This window comes from Cnephaeus nilssonii, assembly GCF_951640355.1.
Source record: "Cnephaeus nilssonii genome assembly, chromosome: 5".
Classification (NCBI taxonomy): Eukaryota; Metazoa; Chordata; class Mammalia; order Chiroptera; family Vespertilionidae; genus Cnephaeus; species Cnephaeus nilssonii.
In genome coordinates, this window is record NC_137076.1 from 103,817,588 (window position 1) to 103,832,899 (window position 15,312).

Consider the following 15,312-nt stretch of genomic DNA (forward strand, 5'->3'; position numbering starts at 1 on the left):
TAATCAATTTATCAGTCATTGTTTTTATCAATGTTTTTGTTTTTATGTCATGTCTTTGTTGCTTTTATTGTTTATTAAATCAATTTATATATTATTTTCATATACATTTTACTAATTTTCTTTCATCTCTGACACTTCCATTATAGAGAAAGGGCAAATAGCGATATTAAAATATTTCTTCTAATTAATTACCTTTCAATGTGCACGAATCTACATTGACTTTGTGCCACTAGCTTTACATAAAAATTTGTCAAAACCTGCCAATTTGTTCCAAAATGGGTAAGAAATGAGCGCAGTGCTTCTGAAAAACTGAATTAGAAGTTTTGATTTACAGCACGATTCTTAAAACAACCTATTTTAGACCAAGATTTCAATGCTGAAGATAAAGCATACCTATAAATGACCACATATGGTTTGGCACAGCAGATTCTAAGTCTGATGATAATAAAGTTATTTATTGAATTGAAGTTTTAAAAAAGAGAAAAAGCTTTTTAGAGGTTTTATTAGAATGAGGCAAATCACCCTTATTGTAGAGAGTAACAATAATAATAAAAAAAACACACACAGAAAAAAGGCAAAGACAAAGAGAAAATTTGAACTTTTTTTTTTTTAAAAAAAGCACAAAATCCTACATACTAAAATTGTACACATCAAGTATTGGTCCAATCTTATATCGATCTATTTACAATTAAACAGCACCATAGTTTTCTCACCTAGGTTAGTTAAACATGCCCAGTATTTGTTATTCAAAGTATACGTTCCTTTAAAATAAACTTTTGAGAGCTTAAATCTTCAACAAACAAAAAAGACCTTCCACCAACCATAGACTATTAATATCACCAAATTTACTTAAGAAAAATAGGTTTGAACATTTTTTTCCCAATTGACAAACTTTGAGAGATGTTGCTAATTCAATGTGTTACACAAATGAACGAAAACTATTTGATGATGGGGCACTGTACTGAAAGACCTTCACATACCTCCAACTCCATATATAAAGACTCCTTTGGAATTAATGCTGCTGTATCCTGTTGGATTTATATTCAATTATCAACAAACTCAAATTAAATGTAGCCACAATCATTCAAATAATTTCATTAAAAAGGGAAGTAGTTAAAGCTCTCAGAAATAGGTGTTACAATGATAAATATTATACTAGAGGCCTGGTGCACGAATTCATGCACCAGTGGGGTTCCTCAGCCTGGCCTGCAGGATCGGCCTGAAACCAGCTCTCCAACATCCCGAGGGGTCCCGGATTGCGAGAGGGTGCAGGCCAGGCTGAGGGCTGGGGAGGGACGCAGGAGAGCTTCAGGGCGTGTCCAGCCCGTCTTGCTCAGTCCCAATTGGCTGGACCCCAGCAGCAAGCCAACCTACCAGTCGAAGCCTCTGCCCCCTAGTGGTCAGTGCACGTCATAGTGACTGGTCGACTGTCTGCCCCCTGGTGGCCAGTGCATGTCATAGCGAGTGGTTGAGCGGCCTTAGCATATCATTAGCATATTATGCTTTGATTGGTTGAATGGCTGACCGGTCAACTGGATGCTTAGCATATTAGGCTTTTATTATATAGAATCTAGCAGGCTATAGGAAGTTTAATGCCATTTTGAACAGTACCTTTAGACTAATTAGCAGTTTTATTTTGCCACTGAAATGAATAATGGTGGTTCACATCCAAATAGGTGTGGAGGTTTGATTATTTCCCTGCTGCAAACAGCGTAAGTGCCTTCTTCCTCTAATTTTCCATCTCATGGATTCTCAGGGGTTCAGTGATCATGTGGTGGCCCCTTCTCTCACTAATGGAACCAACCTTGAAAAGGCTCCAAGTTAAATATAATCCTTGGCAGCTTTATTCAGTCACAGTACAAAAGAATCAGGTTATCTCACTGGATTTTTCAGTCCTCTATAATCGAGTCTGCGGATGGTTCTCAATTTGCCTCTTTGCTAGGCAAGAGGAGAGAGGAAAACGCTCATCCAGCATAACTAAGGTAAGAGTGAACAGGAAAGCACTAAAGTATAGAGCAATGTTTCATCATTTGGTCTCACTGCTGATGTTAAAGTGACATCAGTAAATCTTTCATATTAGTAATTTATGCGTTGAAATTTTCTCTAAAAGACTTGAAAATAGGCACAAATCTCCCAGGCACACATGGAATGGGTTTCCTTACACCCTTCCTGCAAACTGGGGGAGAAAGAGAATGACTTTATTATCCTACAGTGGGAATAGCTGTACTTGATTCCTGGCATTCTCTGGCCCAGTACCCATGCATTTGGGGACACAGTTAGTTCTGAAAAATTCCAAGCAGAGTAGAGAGAACAATTTAAGGTATTATATAGTGGTGATCTTCTAAGCCTGGATATGAAAACCACTTTGTTATAAACACATTTCAAAATACCTATGTAGCAAGAGAACAAGAGACTTTTCAACTGAGTATCAGTTGAAAATCAGAGATCTGATTGCACTGACTAAATTATTGCCTAGTGTTCCAGAGGGCGCCTGCCACCAATGTGCTGGAAGGCACCAAAATTTAGTGTGAATGTAATAAAAAGCTGAACATATGGGGATGAGGAAAGCAATACTGAGACACAATTTGCCAGTCTCTAATCCTTAATGACCAAATATTAATTAAGCAAAGAATTAAGACCAGAATAGAAGTAAACCTCAAATACTGCTCTTTCCAGTTTCCATGCTAAGAAGCTCAAGTTTTATCATTGTTATTGATGATTTTTGGAAGTTATAGTTTATTTATTTTTATAAAAACTCTGTATTCACAAGGTGCTTGGTGCTGTTCATTGATGCAATGTTCTATGTACAGTCCAAATCATTTAAATACAGCCATTACATAGTTGCTGAGTGTTTTAAAATAAATGGTTATCTATTTCTAACTGCCCCTCAAATTAGAAATTGTAATTACATGAGTCTCAAATGCTAGCTCTTTGTGTTTTATTAATTATTTTTGTTGGTCTCCATCACAGATGGAATTTTTCACTGGTAATTCCTCAGAACTAAATCCATTATACGGAATTCAGAGCAGTGAAAATAAATTTCACGCCATAGAGTAGGAAACAACAATACAAAGGAGCGGGAGGGATCTGGGGACCAGCCAATAGCACCAGATCAGTTCTCAACTGGTGTTGGGTTTTGCAAAGGTTGGCTCATTATAACCTGTACAACATAGTCCTTTGGGATCTTCAGCTCTTCTAACTTCATTTTGTCGGTGAGAGGTCTGCCAGAAAAGAACCACCGCTGACTGCTCGGTTCCACGCCCTCTGCTGCGTGGAGCCGCCTCTTCATGTGGTACACTGTGTCTGTGCTGCGGACTACAAGTTTGAGGTCTTTGCCAGTGGAAAGGCGCAAACGGAGCTGACATTCATATCCAGAATTAGGAGGTGGCTCAGGAATATCTAGAGTCTCTATGTCGCTCTTTTCCTCTATCATGTTGATAGGTGGTGCCAGGCAATAGACTGGAAGCTGGTATCTGTTTCCCAGTTCATCGTAGCACTCTGTAAGTGAACCTTCACGAAAAAGATATGAATAAGAATTTAATCTAAACAAATGCTCTAGCATCTCCTGCCATTATAGGGAAAAATATTAAAATAATGTCAGTCACTGTCAACTGACCATCAATAATAATGTCCCATCACCAATTATTTGAATGTTTATCTAATTTTACATTAACCAGGGCTCTAGCTCCCTACCCTCATCTCTTTTAAGTCATTTCATACCTAATTCACACATTCATTAAATAAAGGAAAAGAGAGCACACACAATTCAAATTTACTAATATCATTAATGCTTAGACCAAATTAAGGCGAGATTCAAATTGCACTAGGATATCTTTTCAAGAAAGAATCAACTACCTTAAAAAAGAAAAAGCAAAAAAAGGATATCTAAACCTAATTCACTGCAACACAGTAGTATTCTAGAGTGGTTTTCTTATTGCCTAGACCAGTGGTCAGCAAACTCATTAGTCAACAGAGCCAAATATCAACAGTACAACGATTGAAATTTCTTTTGAGAGCCGAAAACCGACTTCTGTGCATGGGCCACGAAGTTTCAATCGCACTGTACGTGCGCGCCTGCACGTGGTATTTTGTGGTAGAGCCACACTCAAGGGGCCAAAGAGCCACATGTGGCTCGTGAGCCGCAATTTGCCAACCACTGGCCTAGACTTTCTAAATCAAAGTACTTGGCCAGAGCCCTTACAGTCCAAGGAGACTACCAACTTGAGATGCCACTGGCTCATGGCTTATATATTAATCTCATTAGCACAATTACCACAGGGATAACGGAGGTGTTTTATTAACCCCAATTAGTCAATGTTACAGAGAAGCTATAGGTTAAAAAGGAAGAACAAAAGGGGTATTAAATTTATAACCAGCTGGCACTCAGAAGAAGGAAAAAAGCATTTATGGTTTAAAAGAAAGTATTAATGACTAATTTTTAAATAAAGCATGAACTGCATTATAATTACTAGAACTTATCCTTAGGGGAAGCTTGAAAGCATACTTAATAAATGTTTTATTGTAAGGTTACTCATAATGTGTCCTTTACACAAACTGAAACATTAATGTTAGCTGATTTTCAATTTGGGTAAAAAACATCTACCATACTCAAAACACTTATATACAAGCTAATAAATATGGTGAGTGGGTCACTGAGAAATGGTTATCAATGAACAAATGAGTTAATAAGCTGATCTTTATGGTCACTATCAACAGGCTGAAAATACAAAGCATCGGAAATGAGACCTCAACAGTCACCAACCCACCATGGGTTCGATCAGGTCTGTCTTCTAGTTATATAATACTAGAGGCCTAGTGCACGAAATTCGGGTGTGTGTGTGTGTGTGTGTGTGTGTGTGTGTGTGTCCCTCAGCCGAGCCTGCACCCTCTCCAATCTGGGACCCCACAATTGCTGCTCCTCTCACAATCCAGGACTGCTGGCTCCCAACTGCTCACCTGCCTGTCTTCCTGATTGCCCCTAACCGCTTCTGCCTGCCAGCCTGATCACCCCCTAACCACTCCCCTGCCAGCCTGATTGATGCCTAACTGCTCCCCTGCCAGCCTGATTGCCCCTAACTGCCCTCCCCTGCAGGCCTGGTCACCCCTAACTGCCCTCCCCTGAAGGCCTGGTCACCCCTAACTGCCCTCCCCTGCAGGCCTGGTGCCGAGAACCAATTCCAGCATGTAATAATTACAAGAGTTCTGTCAAAAGGTTGATGGGACTTGGTTGGCTCAACAAAGGTGAGCCACATATGTAGTTTACCTGTTGGAAATAGCTAAACGGCATTTCCACCAAACCTGAATAGGACAATTGTTAACTGCCAGACAGCTCAGGGCATTTTATTGCCTCCTGTTGGCCAAACACCTGAACAGCTGTAGGCTATTCCCCAAACTGATAATGCTTCTGTGTTCTACCCTTTGAAGTGTATTATCTCCACCTTGCCTTAGGATAAACCGTGTGAATAAAAGCACGGGTCCTTGGTCAAGGAAGGGTCTTCTAGCTCCTTCAGCTGAAGCTCCTCTGACCCCCAATGCCTTTCAAAAATATCTTTCGTCTTTGGACTCCTCCTTAATCATCTACGCGCAGCCCCTTTCTCCAGAATGCTGAACCCTTTGTAAGGCTGGGAAAAGAACCCCGGCATTATGATGCCCTAACGAGGGACACCAACACCTGGTCCCCCCCAACTACCCTCCCCTGAAGGCCTGGTACCTCCCAACTACCATCCCCTGCTGGCCATCTTGTGGCAGCCATCTTGTGTGTTGGAGTGATGGTCAATTTGCATATTACTCTTTTATTAGATAGGATGAGCTGGGGTGAGAGCTAAGTCACCAAGCATAACATACATGTTTGTCCCCTCCCTTTCCTCTTTTTTAACGATATTGTTCAGCCTGTGCTGTTCACTAATGAATCTGAACACTGCTATTACACTGTAGAAATGGATATACTCCAAGCACAGTTGTGATCACTAGCAGTTTCCCACACTAGTAACTAGTAACCATCACATTGCAGTAACAACCTATATATATAAAAGGCTAAGTGTCCGTTCGTCCAACCGGTAGCTATGATGCGCGCTGACCACCAGGGGGCAGAAGCTTAACACAGGAGCTGCCATGACGTGCGCTGACCACCAGGGGGCAGATGCTCAATGCAGGAGCTGCCGTGACACACACTGACCATTTAAAAATAAATGGCACCACGGACCTGGCACCCACAAACCAACACTCGGCTTCCCCCAAGTGGGACACAAGCCCTGCCACCACCCTGGAGTGACAACCCATCAAATCGTAGCCAATGCTGCCAAGACCCCATGGCACAAAATGTAGCCCACAGCCCAGCCCGGAAATGGTTGCTGTGGGCGCTGGGTAATGACATCACATAGCAACGCCCAGCTTCCTCTCCCTAGTGACTAGCTTCCTTGGAGTTTCTTCAGCCCAGGAACCCAACTTGCTTTATAGCCAGCTGCAAACATTTTACAGTTTAACCAAATGTCTGTGAAGCATTTTCCCGTGCCTCATCTCATTTGATCCTCACAGAAGTCCTGGAGTAGGTAGATAGGAGACTCAGTAGAATTCTATTTTCTTTTCATTAGCCGGAAAACAGAAATTTAGAAAGTTTAGAAACTTGACCCAACTGAAAAGAAGAAATGGTAGATCTTGAAAATGACTTCACGTTTTCTCACTGCGCAGAATATAGTCAAACACTGCTGCAGTTAAATATTTTACCCTTTGTTCTCCCTGCATGATCTACAATAATAATCTGCTTCATGTTGATACTTACTGCTGTGTAGCTGACAATTACCTAAAAGAGAAATTGGGGTGCTTCACTGGGCTGGAAAAAGTTTAGCTAAGTCAAAAAGCAGGTCTAATTAAGTAAGTTTACCTATACACATAAAAGGCTAAGTTGACTCACACATGCGTGATACACATAAAGCTCTCACTGGCACCAATCGCACGTGTGTGTTTTGATCTGTTATTGTCAATTGTGAATTTGGTTGACACTTCTATTATAGAGAAAGGGTAAAGAGCGATATTAAAATATTTCTTCTAATTTATTTCCTTTCAATGTGCACAAATCCGTGCACTGGGACACTAGTGTTATTTATAAATGGAGGTATGGTCAGTTATGCAAACTTCACTGTTTATATACTTTATGTAGCCTAGTCCTAGCGCAAAGAAACCTACCAGTGTTTTTCAGATGGGCTGGCTATCAGAAGAATAAAGAAAGGAGAGAGTTCACTAAAAGACCCACCACTTCTATTAAGTAAACACCTTCAGATACATATCCCAATGATTTTGGAGGATCAGTCACAAATGTAATATTTGTGTAATATTACATTTGGAATCAGGAAACCAAGATGAAGTTCCTAGCCTAACATATTAACTAGCTAAACAGCCTTGAGCAACATTCTTTAACCTGAAATACCTTTCTCAATCAGCAAAATGAAGCAGGATCAAATTGGCCTCTAAAGTGGTTTCCAGGTTCCCACACATGCTTCTCTATCTTCATGCACCACAACAGATAGAAAACAGCAGGACTGCAAACTAAAGCCGACAAAGGGCAACATTTTTAGGCTCCCTGGAAACTAGGACAAGAGGTGTCAGGGCAGCCGTTTGTACCATGCTAAAACAGCAGTGTGTGCCAACCTCAACACAACGTTCAATCTAACAGGCACTTGATCTCTTCCTAGATCTGAATACTCAACTACTCATCCATCACAATGGAAAGCTGAGTCTTTTCCCTTCTGCTCTTCAGCATAACAAGTTGGGTTCAATTTTCAGACCTCAAATGGGTGAAAATAAAATTCCATGGAAGTACAAGGTAGACAGCACATATTGGTGATGCTGGAAATAAGTTATCCAGACTCTGTATTGCTCAGAACCTCCAACATTTCAATATTTTTAGGAAAGGTAACTTGCAGTTTACTAGTATTTAAATACAGTTTTCTGATTTACTTTTTCTTACAAAGTATAAACTGAATTATAAGTATGTTCTAGAGTTTTAAAGTAAAACTAAAGAGGGGAAAATCCAGACCATAAAGTCAAATATGATTTCATTTCATGGTTATCCTCTCCCCAAATTAAATATCCGGGATCATAAATTATCAATAAAAATAATCTGTGAAATTGGACAAGCAACCTTTCAATGCATGGGACCCAACCAACTGAGCCACACCAGCCAGGGCAAAAAGTTTCTTGGAAGCAGAGTTCATTCAGAAAATTAATGGAAATTTAGAAAATTGGGACAGACAGTTAAATACCTTTTATTTTAAACAGAGTCAAAGGACATAAAGTAGATGATTAAACAGTAAAAGGCACTGTTCCTCTGAAAATATAGACAAAGGAAGATAATGAAAAAGGAACAATGAAGGTATAATAAAAGTAGGAAACAATGCTTACAGCTGAATATGTATATATTAGAGGCCCGGTGCACTGGAGCGGGGTAAGGGGGGTGTCCCTCAGCCTGACCTGTGCCTTCTTGCAGTCCGGGAGCCCTCGGGGGATGTCCGACTGCAGTCCAGGATCCCTTGCTCCTTACCACCCGCCTGCTTGCTGCTCCTTAGCTCTGGCTGAGCGGTGCTCACCCTGTGGGAGCGCACTGACCACCAGGGGGCAGCTCCTGTGTTGAGTGTCTGCCCCATGGTGATGAGTGAGCATCATAGCGACTGGTTGTTCCGCCATGATGGTCATTTATTATCTACTAGAGGCCCAGTGCTTTAAATTTGTGCATGGGGGTGGGGTGGGGAAGGCCTCAGCCCGGCCTGCACCCTCTCGCAATCCACAACCCCTCAGGGGATGTCCAACTGCTAGTTTAGGCCCACAGGGATCGGGCCTAAACTGGCAGTCAGACATCCCTCTCCCAATCTGGGACTGCTGGCTCCTAACTGCTCGCCTGCTTGCCTGCTCACCCCTAACCACTCTGCCTGCTTGCCTGATCGCCCCTAACCACTTCTGCCATGGCCCCGGCCGCCACGGCTTTGTCCGGAAAGTTGTTCGGCTGTCCGGTCTAATTAGCATATTAATAAAAGCATAATATGCTAGACTGGACGTCCTTCTGTATGACCTTCGGATGAAGCCGGGGCTGCAAGGGAAGCCTGGGTCCTGGGTGCCAGTGGGGAGCTGGTGCCTGCAGCTGGAGAAGGAAGGCCTACTCTTGCACCAATTTAGTGCATCGGGCCTCTAGTATACATATATGTGTATATATATATGGCTAAAGGAACTTAGAAAAATATTAACTTGAAAAACCGAAGGGAAAAATAAATTTATAAATATAGAAATAAAAAACCAAAAAGATAAAATTAACACCTAAATCTTATATAGCATATAGCATGAGCATTTTTGCATGTGTCTAATCAAGGAGACCGAGCAAAAGGATGTGCATGGGTCCAGTATATATGTGTCCCTGGAAAATATTCAAAGCTTTCACATTCCATGTCCGGTTGGTGTGGCTCAGTGGCTGAGCATCAACCCAGAAACCAAGAGGTCACCGGTTCAATTCCAGGTCAGGGTACATGCCCGGGTTGCAGGCTCGATCTCCAGCAGGGGTGTGTACAGGAGGCAGCCAATAGATAATGTTCCTCTCTTATCCAATATTTCTCTCTCTCTAACCCTCTCCCTTCCCCTCTCTAAAAATCAATAAAAACGTATTAAAAAAAACAACAACAAAAAACGGCTTTCACATTCCTAAGCAAAGGCTTCTAATAATGCTCAGAACTACAATCACAGAAACTGTCCTTAGGATCACATAAGATTCACTTCTAAGTATATGCTAAAAATAGTCTTGATGAGAAGGTATAATGACTAAAGGAGCATCCACGGAGTCTCTATGACTTCTGAGATCTACATTTGAGACTACCACTTTCGTGCAGGTGAAAACCAGTGAAGTAGAAGCTCTAGGAAATTGGGACCTTGATGGAGGACTAGGTTGTATGAAAGCTAGAAAATACAAGTTAACAAGGGAACAACAGTTCTATTTCTTGAGATTAAAAATATTTTCAAAATTAGAATACAAACATATCAAGTAAACCTATCTCTAGTTAAACATATACAAAGAAGCAAAGAGAAATACTCCCTTTTAGGAAAAAAAAAAAAGGTAGAATAATGCATAGCAAGTAAATGAACACTTCCCATTTGGTTTGTTACTATTAGATAGGAGCCCACAGGTCCCTGTTGTCCTTGAGGACCACCTACCATGTGGTAACGTTATGTTTGCACCATCAATGATTGCTTGTGCCAGTTCATGATCATTGCTCTCAAAAGCATGTGCTGCAGCCTTCAAGGCATCCCAAATCTCTTTACGGCCTTCAAAAGCTGGTGCAGTATCCCAAAATTCATCCCTTTTGCTGCGCAGCTGTCCATCTGTCATGGGATAATCGCTTTTCCATTTGGGTTTCTCCTTTTTCAAAGGCTGGTTGCGACCTAAAGCAACTGAGAATAAAAGGCTAACATCAAAACCAAAATTTACAAAAGATGTGTTAAAAATGATCTGTCATTCCTCTTTGATTCTTTTATCAAATTATAGTTAGAAATTTGCCTACTAGATAATTCTTGCATTCTGAAATTCCCCTAACCTAATTTAGAACTATAAGAGCAAATGGAGACATTAGATGACTCGACCCAAAACTTCCAGTGACAAGTTAAGAGTTCTTTTCTACTTGGTATACCTTCTCCAAAGGATGTTTAAAAAATTACCTAGAAAAATAGTATTAAGTGTTTCACGGGACAGTAACGACAGGATTTAAAAAGAGTTTAGCTGGTTGGCTCAGTAGATAAAACGTTGGCCTGCGGACTTCGGGGGGGGGGGGGGGGGTCCCAGGTTTGATTCCGGTCAAGGGCATATGCCTGGGTTGCCGGCTCGATCCCAAGTAGGGGGCGTGCAGGAGGCAGCCAATACATGATTCTCTCTCATCGTTGATGTTTCTCTCTCTCTCTCTCTCTCTCTCTCTCTCTCTCTCTCTCTCTCTCTCTCCCTCCCTCCCTCCCTCTCCCTCTCCCTCTCCCTCTCCCTCTCCCTTCCTCTCTGAAATCAATAAAAATATATTTTTAAAAATAAAAAGAGTCAAAGGGTTCCACAAAAGAGAGAGACCTTAAGATGTAAGATACTAGGGAAAACCAAATGGCAACAGTAGCTTGAATCTCAGGACCCCTGGACTTGTGAAGCCAGTAAGTAGGAACTTCTGAGAAATGGCACAGAGGGAAAAGACTGCTTTGTGGTGAGAGAACAGCTAAACTACCAGTTCCACGAGGAAACCCCTCTCTGGACTTCATTCAAGGAACTGTTGAGTGCCCTGCTCTGAAATTCATACAGGAGCTAATTTAGAAAGGGGTAATAAAAGAGGACAGAACCAGTGCTTCACTCTTTGGAGGAACTAGGACTGGAACAGGTGAGACACACCAACCACAGGAACAGAAGAACTACAAAACCCTACTCTAGTTTCCATCCAAGAAGAAAAACAGAGGACAAGAGTCCACTCCTGTTTTGCCCTAAGTGGCAGCATAGCTCCTTAGAGAATGTTACAGAGCAGAAGTGCTAGAACAAGTCCCATGCCACTTCTCTGCACTCAGATACTTACCTGACCCATAATCACCGATCTCACACTGACGTAGAGAACCCATCTTCCCTCATGCAGTGCCATACATAAGAAATAGCTTGATAGATGGAAGAATAGGTAAAAAGACTGAAGCTCACTAAAGTGTTGGCTAAGAGTGGGTGGGACATAAATGACAGAGCAGGTGGGAAGGAGAGGGTGTACGTCAAAATTCAATGCTCTATATTTAATTGTAGGAAGAACACTAATTTAGAAGAAATTACTGCCAAAATGGTTCTAAGGAATCCATGAAATTAACCACTCCCTCACTGGCCTAGGGCCAAATTAAATTTGGGCTATTCATTACAGAAACAAAACAAAATTACTCCAGCCTGGCCAATCTCTACATCCTATACCAGACTGTTTCTGGATGACAGGACCAATTAATGCTGCAAGGCATATCTAGTTCAAAACTAGAATTAAACCATGCTCCCTTTACCCCATCTAGCCACTTTATTTCCAGGCAGCACACATCAGTTCTCATCCTCTCACCGTCACAGTGGTACACCATGCTACTGGCCAGCTGTTTTTCTCTTAAAACACTCAATACTTCGACTCACTGTACTTTTTGGCCCTCTAACTTGTCCTGGTGAAATGCAAACCAGTTGAGTTCTAAAAGGGTGTACATAGCAGAGAAGGAAAATTATTTAGTAGCAGGTTTAATTAAAATGTGAGAAACACAATCTGCTAAGACTTTTCACTGCATCTTACAAAAAATACAGATAAATGCAGGTCGAGGATTATTCGCCAAAAGGTGTCTCAAATGTGTTAGAGAATCACAATTCACCTCCTACTGATCCCACCAAGAAGGTAAAATGAAAGGTAAATTTTATTTTCTGCTAATTTAATCTTTGGATGACTCAAATAGTTTGCAGAGTACAGTGAACATTAGTTTACTGAGTAGGAAGTGGGAGACAGGACGTGATGGGTAGATATGTATTTTAATAAAGTTTCAGGTCTATCTGAGTAGTTCCACAGAATTGTCTAGCCTCATCTGTATGAAATCTATTGGAGAGATAACCTGGTATAAGTCTGTCACTGTGAGAATCACAGGGAAAAAACAGCAGCAAAACCTACACAACCTCAGTACTTAAACCACAGAAACTTGAAAGAGGCCCTCAAACAGAGGAACCCAACAGAAAAACTATCCTATCCTATATAATAAAAGGCTAATATGCAAATCGACTGAACAGCAGAAAGACCGGTCGCTATGACGCACACTGAACACCAGGGGGCAGACGCTCAACGCAGGAGCTGCCTCCTGGTGGTCAGTGCACTCCCACAGGGAGAGTGCCACTCAGCCAGAAGCCAGGCTCACGGCTGGCGAGCACAGCGGAGGTGGCAGGAGTCTCTCCCACCTCCACAGCAGCGCTAAGGATGTCCGACTGACAGCTTAGGCCTGCTCCCCGCATCAGTCGGACATACCCCAAGGGCTCCCAGACTGAGAGAAGGTGCAGGCTGGGCTGAAGGACCCCCCTGAGAGCAGGAATTTCATGTACCGGGCCTCTAGTCTCATAATAAAGGTAGAAAATACTTTGTAAAAGTAAAAGCACCCTCCTTACAAATATGAGGTAGCTTTATTGCACATCCCTGGATCTGTAAAACCATAAGAATAAAGTTCCATCAAAAGAATACATGATACATTATGCTGCATAAGGATAATGATAATTCCACATCCATTTTCAAATCTATATGCTGTCAAAAGTTCCAAAGTAATTACTTTGTGCAAAAGTAAATAAAAATAAGTTTGTGACATGAAGTAATCTTGCTTTTATCTGTCTGGATCTTCATTATTTTTACCTATAGAACAAACATATGTAATACAGAATATCTATCAAATGTCCATTACTAAAATACTTTAAAAACTCTGCAACATAAAATATTATTTTAGAGAAATCAATGAGCAGTGCAGAATTTTCATTGAGGCTAAAAGCTTCATGTTAAAGAAACTAAATATAGTTTATTACCTAACTTACCTTATGTTAAATGAACTAACTGTAAAAAAAAAAACCCCACAATGTTTAGCAAAAGCATTTAAACTTTTGCTCCCATGAACCCTGGCCAGTGTGGCTCAGTTGGTTCAGTGTTGTCCCATGCACAGAGAGCTTGTTACAGGCTCAATTCCCAGTAGGGGGCGTGGAGGAAGCAGCAAATTGGTGGTTCTCTTTTTTCATCAATGTTCCTCTCTTTCTCTCTCTCCTCTAAAATCAATAAAAACATATATAAAAAAAAGACTATGCTCCTATTAAAACATAAATATTTAGGGTTGTTATGAGGACTTAATAAGTTAGTATTTGTAAAGCACATTAATAATGATGATTGGTATATAATAAAACTACAAGTAAATATTTCAGTAAACCTTCCTAATCTTAAAAAGAATTGTTCTGAATGTCATGCACTTCCTGTGCATTTATCAGAGTACATTTTCTAATAATTTGCTCACTGAATCTTGTGTTTTGATTTTAGCTGATATCACAAACCTGTATTTCTGCAAATAGTTGGACACAGAAATCAGCCCAAGGAGCTAAGTAGCTCTATTTGTACCAAATAAACCATTTTTAATTATGCAAAGACAGCTATAAAATATGTATACTCATTTAGATATTTTATGCTCTGAAACTTTCAGATGTACCTGCTTCACACAACTGACTCCTGACACTAAAACATATGTTCAATATTACTCATATAAATAGGACTAAGTACTATGCTCTGATAATGAATTTAAAGACAGAAAACAGCTCTTATTCACCATATTTGTTTCTAAACCTTTAAATTGCAGGCAAGCAACCATATTTGGTTTTATTGCATGCATGTAAGAAACAAAAGATTGGCCCTAGAATGTTTGGCTCATTTGGACAGAGTGTCGGCCTGCGGACTGAAGCGTCCCAGGTTCGATTCCCGTCAAGGGCACATGCCCAGGTTGCAGGCTCCCCAGTAGGGGACATGCAGGAGGCAGCTGATCAGTGATTCTCTGTCATCATTTTTGTTTCTCTCTCTCCCTCTCCCTTCCTCTCTGAAATCAATAAAAATTATTTAAAAAGAAACAAAAGATTAAAGAAACATAAATTTTTTTGTTAATTCTCACCCGTGTATTTTTTCCATTGATTTTTTTTTTTTTTGAGTGAGTGGAAGGGAGGAGGAGAGACAGAGAGAAACATCTATGTGAAAGAGATACATTGATTAGCTGCCTCCCGCATGTGCCCTTATCAGGGATTGGTGATAGAGCCTGCAATTGAGGTATGTGCCCTTGACTGGAATCCAACTCGATACCCTTCAGTCACTTGGGCTGACACTCTAACCATTGAGCAAACTGGCTAAGGCAGAAATCTAATTTTTAAAAAATATGTATTTTATTGATTTTAGAGAGGAAGGGAGAGGGAGAGAGAGAGAGAGAAACATCAATGATGAGAGAGGATCATTGACTGGCTGCCTTCTGCACGCCCTCTACTTGGGATGGAGCCCACAACCCAGGCATGTGCCTTTGGCCAGAATCGAACCTGGTACCCTTCAGCCTGCAGGCCAACGCTCTATCCATTAAGCCAAACCAGCTAGGGCAGAAATCTAATTTTTAAAAAGACATCTAAGAAAATACCTGTTTTTATCAAGACACATTGCCAAAAACTCATCTTCTCAGAAGCCTCTTAAGTCACATTCATCTACTCCTTACCTTTCCTATAACCTTTCAACACTTCTTCCCACTCTGACAAAGAGCTTTAACATGGAATAA

The 15,312-nt window shown here is 40.9% G+C and overlaps 1 protein-coding gene across 2 annotated transcripts in view; it reads right to left on the reverse strand.

Moving 5' to 3' along the window:
* Positions 1-501: 501 nt before the first annotated feature.
* UBTD2 (ubiquitin domain containing 2) overlaps positions 502-15,312 on the reverse strand; it is a 41,251-nt gene continuing 26,440 nt past the window's right edge. For both annotated transcript variants that reach the window (XM_079771351.1, XM_079771350.1), the window contains 2 exons: positions 10,189-10,425; positions 502-3,510 (listed from right to left, as the gene is read on the reverse strand). In XM_079771351.1, coding sequence (XP_079627477.1) covers positions 3,113-3,510; positions 10,189-10,425 — 635 coding nt within the window. In that variant the 3' untranslated portion in view covers positions 502-3,112. The remainder of the gene's footprint in view (positions 3,511-10,188; positions 10,426-15,312) is intronic.